The 15,248-nt window shown below is 37.3% G+C and overlaps 1 protein-coding gene across 2 annotated transcripts in view; it reads left to right on the top strand.

Moving 5' to 3' along the window:
* Positions 1-15,248, top strand: part of LOC129576895 (knirps-related protein-like) — a 57,161-nt gene that overhangs the window by 34,160 nt on the left and 7,753 nt on the right. Inside the window, exons 2-3 of one of the 2 annotated variants that reach the window (XM_055462982.1) lie at positions 2,209-2,273; positions 12,520-12,605. In XM_055462982.1, coding sequence (XP_055318957.1) covers positions 2,252-2,273; positions 12,520-12,605 — 108 coding nt within the window. In that variant the 5' untranslated portion in view covers positions 2,209-2,251. The remainder of the gene's footprint in view (positions 1-2,208; positions 2,274-12,519; positions 12,606-15,248) is intronic. The other variant, XM_055462983.1, reaches the window with a different exon arrangement.

Genomic DNA, 15,248 nt, shown 5'->3' with positions numbered 1-15,248 from the left:
ACGACGACGACGACGACGACGACGACGACGACGACGACGACGACGACGACGACGACGACGACGACGACGACGACGACGACACAAAGGCAAACATGAACAAATCAATAAAAATGCAAATATCATTCAAAGCACATGTTGAGCACCCTCTCTCTCTCCATCTCTTTCGCTCTCCTTCACTCGCACCGTGTTGCTATGACTGCGAAGCAAACGGTGTGTGTGTGTGTGTAGACTCAATGGCCAGCAGTCGACGTAATATTTGAATGCAACGCGCAAGATCGCGTTCTGGAATTTTAATGCGAGCATGACCATTAGACTAACTTGACGGAAACATAGTCGTTCGGTGTGCCAAATGTGCGATTGATTTTTGCTAACCAAAGTGGCATTGAATTGGAGATGTCATCAAAATCGTGACTCATCACGAGTTTTGAGCTATGTGAATGTAATTTCAGAATGATTTTGATTTTAAGTGCAGTTTCCATGCAGTTTTCGTTCGAAACAACCGAATTAATTGCTTCGATTTCATGTACAGTCGAATATAATTGATCGTACATATGCAACGTGCAAAAATCAATACAAATCCGAAAATCGTTTTCCACAAAATTTCCACGAAAATATGATCAAAAAGCATAATTTTGTTCTAACATTGAGACAATATTGAATGCCTGTTGAATATATTTCACCAGATCGCTTCCACACGTTTCAACAAATGTATGCATATCCATTTGGAGGCATGCACTATATATCCTGTTGCCAAAATGGAACACCCAACGAAAATAAATCCAGTAAATCGTATCGATTGTCAACTAATTCAATCATTTCATATTTATCGACATAATGTTTCACCTGTTTTCGTTGACGAGTCTCTGATTCTGAATGATCGTTCTGTCACTGAGAATAAAATCAGTGGAAAAAACAACTTCAGCCATTCGATTAGGTGCTGGTTGTTGTGTGTATGTGTTTTGAGTTTTTTGTACGTCAAATCATCAGGCATTTAGTCTCTTTTTTTCCCCATTTCATTCTTTCCAACGTGTCCAATGTTATTGAACACACGTTCAATCGATTGTACCACACACTGTAATATATCACACACGGATGGATAAAGAGCACACATAAACGAAACCGATTAACCTTTAGTCATTGCAATGATTTATTTTATTCAATCATCTTGATTACATGCATTTCAATCTGGTATTGTTATTCTTACTGGATACGCGCTTGCCATTCCTTTTCTCTCTCTCTCTCTCTCTCTCTCTCTCTCTCTCTCTCTTTCGTCCGTCGCCGTTGTCGTTGGAATGAATCCATGTCGATCGCGCACACGCTTTGTATGCATATACTCCGTAAGTATTTCGGTGTGGTTTTGTTGTGTGCTTCGTTTCTCCTGTCTTTGTTTCGTTTTGCATTTTTATTGCATTATTATAATCGTGTGGTAGAAATAACGACGAAACATCGCAATACAGAACAAAGATCGCGAACGAACAGAAAAAAAAATGAAAACACAGAATTGTATTGTGTAAACATATGAAAACGAGCACAAAATCAAAATGATAAATAGAGGATTCTATCTCTCTGTCTCTCTCTCAATCGAAAATATGCACACACAACAACAACCGAAACGAAAATTACAGCAGAATTCAACGGCAAAAACCAGCACACAAGTGCATTTGCATACACAACTAACTATATGTAGACATGGCCTCGAACTGACCGAGCCATTACACATTTTTTTTTTGCGAAGAGCATTTTGCTGTTACATACACATCTTTTGAACGCAAACAAAAGTCTGTTCATTGAATACTAAAATAACAATGAGAAAAATACTGATCGACGCACACACACCACATTGAATTGAATCACGTGTATCGGTTTTTTTTTGCTATGAAATTGATTCTTCGAAAGATTTAACAGCAAAATCCGAATGATCCACATTCTTTGAGGATTTAATGATTTTCTTTATTGATTTTTCTACCGGATTATTCTTTGACGAATTTGATCATTTGAATGCAGTTAGAAATTTTAAATTGGAATTTCCATTGAAGCCTTCGCTTGTCTGGAATTCGACTAAAGAAAACTATTCTGCATTACCAATAATTTTGCGAAGAGCCATTGTTTCAATTGAATTATGCGAATCATCTTAAGAGCGGCCAAAATAAACCATTTTTTGCATATGTTTCTTCTCCTAAATTCATTCAATATTCTTTCTATTTTCAGGTAACGCAAATATTCTACGGATTTGGAATTTGTTTACTCATCAATGTTAAGTCCTCAATTTTTTGGTATGCACTTTTTTCTACTTCTTCTTCAAATAATTGATTTGTAAAGTTTAAGAGAAGAAAAAAAAAACGGTTTGAAATCGCTTCACTTATTGTCGATCACAAACACAACACACTACAAACTGTGAAATTGGTAGTGTGTGGTCTAATTAGATACGAATCAACACATTAAAACTCATAAATAATGACCGATCAAAATGAAGCGATAGAATCGCGCGGTGCGTTTGCACACATTACACAAACACCGATAGGGTCTTTTGGAATATGATGAAGAGAACCCGCTCTGAAGATGAAGAATGTTGAAAAGAGTGTTATGTGTTATGAGCAAAAAGAATAGATCGATGATTGACATGAGAATGACGTCATGTGTTTCCCCCTATTTTACATTACGCGCATATTAGTTCAAGAACAATTTGACAATATTCATTCATTTTCGAAGCACCATTGAGTGTAATGCGAACGCGCGCATGAATGAAGAGAGAGAGAGAGAGAGAGAGAGAGAGAGAGAGGGGAGAGAGAGAGAGAGAAAAAGAGCCCATAAACGCATGTGAATTCTTTTCATATGTCATAATCATTGTGCGCGATCTCTATCCAAAGATGCTTTGAATTGAGACAGACGGTGTGTTGTTATTGCTTATTGTATCGATTTTATTCGGTTGTGGTTGAATTTTACACACAAGAAAAACACTTGTTCGAAGAAAATACTTCGCGTCACTGCATGTGAAGTAAACAACCCACCAAGCAAATCAAAGTTCAACACACGCAATTAAAATTTATTTGTCTCAGCCATTGGGTCGCGCATAGTCGACCGTGCTCGCGCGCACGACAGACACTCTTGTGCGCCAAATGGATCGGTCCGGTCCGTTCGAATAGAACGAGCAGGAAGAATAAGACGAATAGGGAAAAATGATTTTTTGATCGAAATCTGTATCAAATTAAAATCGGTATGTGTATTGTCTATCAATATTCAAGCCTTTGTACCATCGAGCGCGCCCGAGTTTCTCTCTCTCTCTCTCTCTCTCTCTCTCTCTCTCGTTCGTTTTCTATATAGCGGCGTTTCGTTGCCAGGTCAAGAGGAATTTGTGTTAAACAAACGCAACACTGTTTTTTCCCTCCTTCTTCTTCTTCTTCTTCATCGTCTTTTCGAACACAATGAATAGATAATTTGATTATGATTTGTTATTTTTTTCTGCTCAATTTTTGAGTTATTGTGTTGTTTGTTTGGTTGGTTGGGAATGTGTGCATTCAGAGCAGGCGGTATGTTTTCTTTTATTCATCCATCCAACCGACAACTATGAAATCGACCGTAACTGCGGGAAATTTTCAATCAAAAAACGTCAAAAATCAACGCGTCTTCTTTCTCTCTTGTTGAATTCATTTTTATTTGCCGCTATAAATACTTCTTCGCTTTATGCCAGGCTGCCATTGTCAGCTCACTCGAATTCGCCGACTTTTCAGCGGTCGAATTGTTTCGATCGAATCAACCATTTATTATTGCTTGATTCGTCTCTCATTGAGAAATTCTATTTCCATGTTCCATTTGAACAAAACGAAATTATGCGCTCTTGTGTTCGACTCAATCGGATTTGCTGTATTAAAATGAAATAATTTCCAGTGATTAGCTGTTACCATTGTGCGCAAAACACACATAACATGATCAAAAGTCAACGAATTTTTCGTATCAACATATTGATGAGTTCAACATTTTCCTTCTACAAGTTAAGAGACCCTGAGCTTTTGTGAAATTACCGTTTTCGCGGTCTATTCAAAAGCATCATGAAAAAAACGTCTCGAAAATAAGATCATTTTCATCAGCGATACATTTTGGTAGACATTTTTTTTTGTTGCTCGTTTCACAATCAGACGACAATGTTTGAAATGAAAGCAAACACACAGCATACATAAATTCCAATCGATATCGATATATAAAATCAGCATTGAACAAACAAACGTACTTTCCACGTACGTTTTGCACGCATGAATTGCATTGCGAGTTAGAAAATAGTGGTTTGGTTGCGAATTGCCGGTTGGGAAAAAAATGTGTTATTGTTAAAGCGTCGTTTCTATTTCTTTCGCCTTCTCGTTTTACTGTTATTGTTCTAATTATGAGAAAAGGCGAATACGGGTGTCAGCCAGCCAGCCGATACGAAAGGCGGCGAAACCAATTTCCAGATCACACAGTGCATTTGCTGGCATTGGCAGACCGATTCACATATGAGCGTGCGCGCATCGAAAGACATTTATGTGAGCGCGTAGAAAATGATGTTGTGCCGATTAGAGCAGGCACAAAACAAAAGCGAAAAATTTAAATCAAATGAAAAAAAGACGAGGAAAAAAAATGAACGTACTACCGCCAAGCATGTGGCTTCAGAAGTGGAAAAATGGATACAAATAAAAAATTTCAGCAGAAAAGATGCGCGTATTTCTCTACTGAACAGAGATGAGAGGAGGAATGAAACAAGCAGCAACATATTGTAAGGTGATTGGAATCGTGCCACGATTATTTCCTTCTTGATTTTAGTGCCGTGTCTCCGGTTTCAAATATCAGTTATTTGTGATGCATTTTTCCTTCCCTCGCTCTCTCTCGCTCTCTCTCTCTCTCTCCCTCTCACTCACTCTTCTCTATCTGCAACGCATTTTCACGTCGAAAGACTTTAGGGTCGCCACCATGTGTATGTTTTTATTTTATTTTCAATGGAAAAAATTGTGGCAAATCAACAACGCATCTATTTTGTACTCATCCATTTCGAATTGTGTATCATGGCTTTTTTTGTCGTTCAAAATGCATGGAATTTTCTTTGAAATTTCCAACCAAAATCTGTTGCTCTAAAGTTTTCTTCCGTGTAAATAGTTTTGTGAATCAGCCGGCGACGGAGAAAAAAGAGCACTCACTACCAGCAGCTTAAAAATACAATACATATTCTGCCACCGTTCATCGGATATTTGTTTCTCACTCTCGATCGATCGTTTGCGCTCTCTCTCTCGCTCTCTTTCTCTCTTTGTCTCCTTGCATCATAAAAATTTCGAGATGCATTTTTAGTGCTTGTGCTTTTGGTTTATCTCGGCACACATTGCATAGCTTACTGTTCGCTCGGTTGGTGGATTTAGTGGATTGGGGCATCAGCTATATTGCTATTTGTACGTGTATGTGTACACTCTTTTTTTTCGTTGTCGTTATTGTTGTTGTTGATTTTATTAGCTTCATCCAAAAGTCTCACCTATTGCCAGATTCCCAAGTGTGATGATACCGAGTGCGATTAAATTGGCATTTTGTGCAATTGAAACGTATAGCCAATGTGCACATGGCAGAAGTGAGGAACAAAAATGTACACCAACGAAACAGACATTGCTACATGCAACAGCGATTTAAACAATAACTGCAATCGCATACAGCACCGGAAACAGTTTGCACTTAGACGAGCGTGCACAATGCACATGCACTCTGATTTTTTTTCTTCAGTTTTTTTCTTCTGCTTCTCTCATATGCCATATCAAAATGGAACTGCTTCTTTGTTGTTTAGAGGCCTAATGCAAATGTCTCATAGCGGAGAGAAAGGAAGACAAAAAAAAACTAATTGAACAAATCGATAAAGTTCATTCGTTACGATCGCTGTTCGCTCCATTTTCAAAGAAGGAAACCATATCTTGTGTGCGCGTGCGCGCACAACGTGAACTCTTTCAAGGCAAAAAGTTTGCTGTTGAAAAAGATGGACCATTTTTAATTGGACGAAAAAGAAAGTCCATTGCAAAAAATTTTGCTTTGCATAAACTCCGCAAACAACAAGCGACGAAAAAGCCAAATAAGTTGGTATGAGACTGAAAACGGCTGAGAACGCAAAGAACCAATTTTATGGAACAACATCGAAAGATACCAACAAGAAGTCTAATAATTTATGTCAAGATTAAATTTATGATGGAAGTTATACATCTATGATGCGGTCATAGCCAAGAAGCAAACGATCGAGCAATGTGGTGACTGTGTCTGTCGCTTGGTTGCTATTCTTCTTCTTCTTTTTTTTCGTTAAATCCACGACCACAAATCGATTTGGTCATAAAATCTAAAAACTCGTACTTAGCTACTGTTTATGTTTTAAATTTGCGGTATTTTTTCCATAATTTTGCCCTGTTTCATCTTATCCAGAACACAACAACACACACTCACCATTTTTTTTTATTGCACCACCAGATATTATTATTCATTTGTGTGTGTGTGTATGCCTCGGACTGGAGAGCAAATAAGGAAACATTTTTAAAGCACAGAAAAATGATTTATCTCTATGAGGAGGATGGAAATGAACTGAACGATTACACAAAGATGATATTTTGTCGAAAGCGCGATAGCATATAGAAAACCGCATCGGCCATCGTTGCCGCCGCCGACGACGAAGACAGTTTCTCAAACATGATCATTGCCATTGCACCGAGCGAATGAACGAGTACACACACCGTGCAGACCATAATGATTCCACAAACAAATTGAATGCTTTGCACAAAAGGCGGTTAAGTACTTGCAACAAAGAAATTCAATTTAAAAATCGCATTTATCATATTTTTTTTTTTTGGTTGGAAAAACGAACGAACGAAAAATTGCGAACATATTTGGATTACACTTGCGCGTGGTAATTACATTTTTCTGTGTATGATTTAGCTACTCGTCATTAAGATATTGGAAGAGATTTCACTTAAACGTGCAACGACTAATAAATCAGGCGATGCTTCTTGTGATACCCCCATTATGTATTTGGTTCAAAAACTACGCTCAACTTTTCTCTCGTGCTGCAAAGTCACGAACGCCAACGATGACGACAACAACGACCACTGATGAGCACTTGAAACGAAAGAGAAATAAAAAAAAAATGAACACACACATATTCGTCTGTGGCAACAAAAAAAAAGTTTGCAAACGAAAACTGATTATTTGGAAATGTTTTTCATTTTCCCTCTATCATCAATATGTCTATAAACTATTTACATGACGTCAAATCATATCGCATCAACAAAATAACAACAAAAATTACATATGAATTCATAAATTTAAATAAAAATGGTTAGAATCTCAATTGAGATTTGGGTCATGAGAAAAATCAGCTTAATTCGATCGGTTCAGATTTCGATTCGTGTATTGTTTTTTCTTCTCTTCATGTCTTCTTCTTAAAATCGTTTTGATTATTTTTGATCTCCTAGTTAATTGTGTAAAAACAAAACAGCAACAAATGCCACGCAAGTAACAGAGCAAAAGTCGTTCGAGCGAGAGAGAGAGAGAGAGAATGGGGAACGGGGAGATGTAAAAAAAATTTAAACGTATGATCGCTTGAAATAAAGGTCTGCCGCGTTTGACGCTCGCTAACATTCTACGACCTCTTGATCAACATTAATTGTTCGGAATGTTGGGAAATTTGATAGTAATCATTTTCATTCTTATCCATTTCCTTCTCTTGCAAAACATTTGATTCCGAAACCCACGAAAATCCAAGCAGGCCAACACACACCCAGCAAGAGAAACACAACAACAGAAAAAATAATCATAAAATTGGCCGTATCATTTGTCAACTTTGGCCGGGCGATCGATCTTCAATTTTGTCCGGGCCCAATAATGGCCAACACGGCCTTACGGTAACACACGGACATATTTCTCTATATGTATGCCGTGTGGCGGAAAAGCCAATTTTTATGTAGGCTGTGTGTAGACCGCGACCCATTCAAACTGTAACGAAACGCGAAAAATCTTTTCTGTCTGCATTTGGCTGTGCAGAAAGAGAGACGGAGAGAGAGGGAGACGTGGTCTAGAGTGAAGGAGCGAGTGAGGTCAGCAGAGCGAAAAACAACTAACATCTTTCGCACAATAGATCTCCAAGGAATGGGAAAATATTGCAAAGAAATGCCCGGGGACGTCTCTTCGCTAATAGATTCAGAAATAAACAACGAAAATATAGCAACAACAAAAAGAAGATACCACTAGACGTACGATCACAACAAACGAACAGAAATACACACTCACATACACAAATTAAGCGAAGAACCGAATTGAAATAACCGATGATGCGCTCTCTCACTCTCTTTTTTCGAACGTTGAATACGTTGTACACATACAATTTATTATTTTCACATTGATCATCGTGCACCAGTTTCTTTCATATTCGCTAAATGCCCATCTAATATAAATTAAACTCTGTCACGCTATCACAATTTTCTGTTATACTGCGCTATGCTGTGCTATGCGGTGGTTTTTTTCTTTTCTCGTCCGTTCGTTTGCTCTCCTTCACCGCCGCGCCAATTTTCATGAAGATGTCTACAACATGCTGTGGTATGACGAGATAGAAATGACCAAGTGCCTGTAATATCGGTCATACTGCTGCTTTTTTTTTCGTTCACTTCGAATGACTCAAAACAATTTCGATGAAGTTCGTTTTTTTTTCTATCGCTGGCTGCCGTTGTCATATTACAAGTCTTCAAAATAGCGTTGTTTTTTCTTTCTCTATTTCATGTACCGTGTTGGGGTTAGTGTGGAGCAAACACGCTTTAACCTACCATATGTTGGTTCCGAAAAATTGATCTTTATTACATTAATTTTCGAAAAGAGGCGAATAATGAAAAAAAAAACGAATATTATAATAACAGCAAACGGCAATAGCCAGGGAAAAAAAAACATGGAAATAGAGCTCATGTTGTTTGCGCTGACTCCCATCTATTGTTTTTATATTTTGCGTGTGTTGCTGTAAGATTAAGATCGATGCACGATCGGGATTTGAGATACAACGCGAAACCGGGATATAATTTAAAGCGCAAATACACCACGAAATGCAAGAAGATCCGACTCAATTTCAGTTTAAATCACTTTTGTGAAGCAACAGCTAAATAATAAGTAATGAGATTTCGAGAATGGTTGCGATCATTTTTGAAAAATGTAACGAATCCACGTGAATCGAACTTGAAAAATTGAAGCGATTCGAGCGAGCGAACGAACGCGTTCAATCGACCTTTGATTCAAGTTTTTTTTATTAAACGTAAACCATTTTTATTTAGTGCAAAGACGTTAAAAATGGGAAAAAAGGTCGAAAAGTGAATTCATTGCAACGATTGAATAATCGGTTAGATGCATATGAATGCCATTGAATCGTCGTCGTGGATCGCCTTTTTCTGACACAACTAAATCGGTTCATCGTGTTGCATTGAATGTCAATGTCTCAAGACGCATCAAAGCATTTCTCTCCTCTAGGGACGACACTTTTTGAATTAATCAATCATAATTTTTCATAGAATTTGTTCCATTCATTCGAGCAAAGAGAGACCTTTTCCGCCAGATTAGCTATACAAATATGTATGACTTTGTTTGAAGTGAATAAGAAAGAAGAAAGAATGAAAAATATACAACAAACAATAAATCAGCTGGATGAAACAGCACTTTTTTCTATCCTTCTCTCGCTGTGTCTCTGAAAACGTTTAACACAACATGTTTCTCTTCAGTTTTTTGTTTCCTCCTTCGTCTTCCCGAATTTCGATCGTTCGTAGCTTTCAAATAACCGTGTAAACGTTTCACATCAAAATAATCAAAAATCATCAGCTGTCGCATCATTTGATTAGACTATAACTTTTATGGCGATTAACAGTTAAGCGAATTTTTATTTTATTGTCGCCGTCGACGTCGATGCCGTTTATGACGCAAAACCATTTCACGCCGCACGGATATCGATAGCATAAATAGTAATTCGGATGGTCATACACTCAAGCAACAATTTTAGCTCATAGTTTTTGCTTGAGTTGAATCATATGTATATATATATGAGTCCAAAATAAAGTGACTCATCCTAAAAAAATATAATTTTTATTTTCGTTGCTAAATTTAGTAATTTTAAAATAATTCCATTACGTCCTATTCTGAGTGACACAATCTATAATTATATATCGAAGCCTCAATTTGGCTCAGTTTCAATTTTCCGTTTCAATGTCTATCAGAAAAAATGATTGATTTATTTTCATTGCTTTCATGTTTTATTCATCGAGACCAATTCACACCCAAAAAAAAGAGAGAAAAAAAAAACAAATGAAAGAAAGGCGATATTTTGAGTGGAAACAAAAAACAACAACAGCAACAACAACAACGACAAGGCAACAATCAAAGATTTAAGCAATTGATAAATGATTGTCATCTGCTGAAAAAATTTCCTAGTTTCGAGAGCATTTGCGCGCGTTCATCATGACATTTTGAAAACAGCCGAAACGTATTTTGTGAGAATGAGATGGAAGACACTCTTTTTCCGGTTACCAATGTGTCATTAGAGATGCGACAAACAAATGAAAGCCAATTTATGTCGCCCGATTATGAAATAATGAAGTAACAATTGAAATGGATCATACATACACACACACACAAAATTCGAAATGCCGAAAAAATGGGCACATGAATGGTGACATTCAGTGCCGGCCCAAAACACTATGGGTTTTTCTGCATTAAATAATTAAACCGAATCGTTTTTTTTCTCTCCGTCTTGTAAGTAAGAAGGAATCTTGCACAAATCTTTTGCAAGTCATCGTAATGACACATGTGAAGACACACAAACATACCGAATACTCTGCGGGTTACTCCTGAGCACATCGACGTTTTGACTTTTTTTCTGCGTCGGTCGTGTTTGACTTCAAATTTGTAAGCCGGGTACAACTCGGAAACCGACACAAATTCAAAACGTGTCCTGCTGTTTTCGAGTTAAACTAAGAGAGGCTTTTTTCCACCAATAGAGGCTAGCCTGGATCTGTTACATCTTTTAAAAGAAAAATGTCCTTTGAAAATGCACTTCGCCAGCATACAGAAAACGTTTTGATTTAAATAATCCTATTTTCCGTTGGTGACTCGCTTTGAAACCATACACAATTTCGCAAATCATCCTTTCGCCGAAACTACATTCCATTGTAGTTACACAGACCAAAGTTTGGTCACCAAACACACCCTGACTGCAATAGCTATTTCGAAAAGATTTAACAAAAATTTGTTTCCAGTGAAACAAATTTGATTTTGACAAATAATTCAAGTGAAGTGATTTCAATGACAATGTTGCGATTGAAGACACAAAAAACTTTGCTCAAATTCATGTTACCTTGCCATTCACTGAGCCAATGAAGGAAATTTCGGTAGATAAAAACGTCATGAGATCATGTCTTATTGATGTTTAAGTATTGTTAACAATGTTTCAAATGCCATCATTTACTTGCTTTCCGTTTGGATTGCGATGAGCTGCATGTCCGTGCAATGATGATGTTTCATTTGCAAACGATATCGAATAAACTTTGCTTCGTGTTTGGTACGATAGAAATGGCTACTTCATTCGTTAGCGGTAACAACGAATTCTAATCCACTGTCACATTTGTCACCCGTAGCCAGTAATTCAAGCTCGATTGTGCACTAATTCAGTGAATTTTCACGGTATGAATATGAGATGGACTCGAGTTGACTCAGAGACGGTTCTCACCGTTTACTCCATTGGCATTTGCCATTTGGTGCATGTGTATGTTTGTGTTGTAGAAAAACGCGTGCAAGCAAACGTGAAGCAGCTAACTACCTAAACTACAAAGTGCGCATTATGCTTAGAGCGCATGGGGCACACGAAGCTGTGTGCTTCGTTTTACCGTATAATTATAATAAATAACATGCAATCAAAATTAGACGATGAAGATAATCTTGTGGCTGGCAGTGAGCGCAATCGCGCAGAAGCCCAACCAGCTCCACATTCATCCATCGTGGCGAGTAGTAAAATGTGGAGAAAAAAAACATGCAAGAAAATTAATTTAGAAATATGAGTCAAATTGTATGACACGCAAATTATAAAGTCATATAAAATGGTAAATTAGTGGGTATATCTAGGTGTTTTACAATGTGTGCGTGCAATTGCATTTGCTACTTTCAACTCTTTCACTCTGAATCGCACACAAACACACACACACACACACACCGCTGTTATATATCCTTTGCCAGTGTTACAACGATCAGCAACCAATTTACTTGAATTAATTTACCGTATTCGATTCGAACGGATGCCGGTTCTATCATGGTGTTCATTTCTCACCTCGTTTTCGCTGGTTGCCTTTCGTGCCATTTTATCATTTATATTACCATTTATGCTCTCTATTCGCTCGCTTGGCTCAACATTCAAATTATTCAATTAAGGCGTTTCATTAGGAAACCATAAACGTTAGCACGAGATGTTGGTATATTGTTTATTCATGCTCTTTTTCTCTTTCTCGTTAATGTACGGCACAGATAACAACATGAATCAAACGTGTAAGGTATGCGGTGAACCAGCTGCAGGTTTCCATTTTGGCGCATTCACTTGTGAAGGATGCAAGGTAAGTAATTTTGCGATTTTTTTTTTTTTTTTTTAATACAAAAACCAAAACACATTGCTAAAATTACATTCAAACAAAGTTATTTCACTTTTTTCGAACCAAATCTATTTTTATAAATGAATTTTTGCATTGAATGCTTCCGCTCAATTGGGAAAAACATGCGAAACTTTTGGTTTTCTCAATGAAATCGAAGATGAAGCAAAATGTCGAAAAATGAACGAGAATTATTTCAACAAAAACGAGACATGCTTAGAAAAAATATTCAGTTTTACTTCATTTTTTTTTTAAACAAAACCAACAAAGCACAGTCATTCGTTCGTTCATTCATTCGTTCGTTTGTTCATTCATTCTTCAAGTAAAGCTAAATATTCTAAATGCAAATGATATGTCATCAATCCGGCCAAACATTGCGAAACTTTCTTTCGGCATGGCCATTGTTGTGGCTTGCCCATTTGATTTCGGCGCTCCACGTTTTTTTTTTGGGGCTCATTCCAATTGCATACCAGTTGAAACCGAAAGTCTTGCTTCGATTCACGAAAAAAAAGAAGCAAAACCGAAATTTCGTTCATACCGTCGGTTCGAAACGAATAGAAAAGAGTCTAGTATTGCATACTGCATCATCCGATTTCCGTACCACTGATCTCATTACTTAATTGACCTCGTAGCAGCAAATGGACGTCTCTTGCAAAATGATGTTGCCGTTGTTGTTGTTTTTAATGTTCGATATTGTTGCTAAATTCTCATTGGCAACGGTGCTTCGTGTCTATATTATATCCGATTCCGTAAATTATGTGTATCTTGTTATTTATATCGTTTAAGTCATACCATTTTTTTTTTGTTCGTTCTCTCAATTCTGATTGTTCGTGTGACTCTTTTTTTTTTCTCCACTGATTTTGCTGATATGATTGATGCTGATTAACCACTTCGGAGAATCATGCAAATCGATCACAAATGAATTTCATGACACTTCACGCTACACTGTGAAGGGAAAACAAAAAAGTATGTGCAATTAAATCCGTGATTGAAAACTGCCACGATATATAATGTATAAACTGAATCGCTCGCATAAATAATAGAAAATTGAATGAGATGGACGCGCGCGCGTCCACAATTGTTCGAATATTCCACGACGAATCGTCGACAACGTTCAACATTAGTATAATAGTTGATTTATAGCGGTGGAAGCGCGCTGTTCGTAATATCAAGTTATAATTAAAATTCACTCAAGGTTAAATTGGTTTGCGATTTATGTCGATATGCAAGCCAAATTGTGATCGATGCTATCATTTTTAGTTGTTTCTTCTTCTTCTTCTTCTTCTTTTTCTTGTCACATACATACATCAACAATGAAGAAATTCATGAGAAAAAAAACAGCAACAACAAAAAATTAGCATTTTTAACTACGGAGAGACATCTTTATCTATCACCTGATCATGTTTCATTTGGCAGACGATACATTTGTTTATTGCGCACCGTTCTCATCGGCACATTGCCGATTTCAAATGTATACCGAATGAAATCGAAGGCACGAAAACAGTAGTAAACACGTTAATATCGATGGTTTCGATCGCGGTGGGCTCAATCGCTTGCCGTAATCAGACTGAAAAGATGCAATTATCGGGTAGTAAATTGTACAAAGGCCATATTTCTTGTTTTCGTTCTTTTGCTGCTGTTGCCTTTTGTTTCCCAATCGACTGTGGCAAACAGCTCGGTTGTGTACGCAACTACTGGCTTGGGAAAAACGCCGACCAAATTCGAAGTAAAACAGAGAGTTGTTTGTTTGTTCGTACGTACGTATGCAAAGCAAATTTTAGGTGGACAGCGAAAAAAAACAACAACAGAAAATTAATTGTAGCACGCTACACCGAACATACGACTTTGTCTGGCCGATTGTCGTTTGTCTTAACGTCATTTCTATTGTTAGTCGTAATAATATCAGGTGCAAATACAGCGAGCGAAATTTCAGCAGCACGAGATCTGTGCGGAATCTATGCGAAGAACTTTACGTCCAATCGCCACCACCTTCATCCAATTGTAGTGATAAATCTATATAATCCAATGTAATTTGACTTGCATGTTCGAATTCACCAGAAACAATAACACAAAAATACAGTGATTTTTCCTTTCTCTCTATCTCTGTATTACAAATAAATGAACGACTGATAAAACGTAGATATGGTAGAATTGTAAGGCACGTCTTTTGTTGTATTTTTTTATTCTCTTTTTCTGTAAGAGACGAATATAGACAAAAGGAACACTTTTTTTTTATTACGCTTGTTACACCGATCTTTGATCTGCGATAAACACGCAAATTAAATGAATATCTCGTTCATCTCGCGTTGTGTAAGTGTATTGGTTCAATGCTGTTGCAATATAGGAATTTCGCATTATTTGACCAAACATTGACGATTAACAATCAAATGAGTGAGAGAGAGAGAGACGCGAAGAAAAATACCGATCGAGCGGGCGCACACGCGCAATAAAATCGAAATAGTGCACATTTCAAATCGAGGGACACTTGATCATGTAAATTGTTTTCAACATGCAAATCGAAAATGATGAAAATTAGTTGTTTTGATTGTACATTCGTTAAGATTATTTGCTGGGACGAATTCCCGATGTCGGCCACATACCAGTATGCTT

This window comes from Sitodiplosis mosellana, unplaced genomic scaffold (genome assembly GCF_009176505.1).
Source record: "Sitodiplosis mosellana isolate CC-2019 unplaced genomic scaffold, AAFC_SMos_1.0 Smas_scaffold_6191, whole genome shotgun sequence".
NCBI classification, from domain to species: domain Eukaryota; kingdom Metazoa; phylum Arthropoda; class Insecta; order Diptera; family Cecidomyiidae; genus Sitodiplosis; species Sitodiplosis mosellana.
The sequence above is the reverse complement of the archived record's forward strand: the minus strand, read 5'-3'. Positions and strand labels throughout refer to the sequence as shown.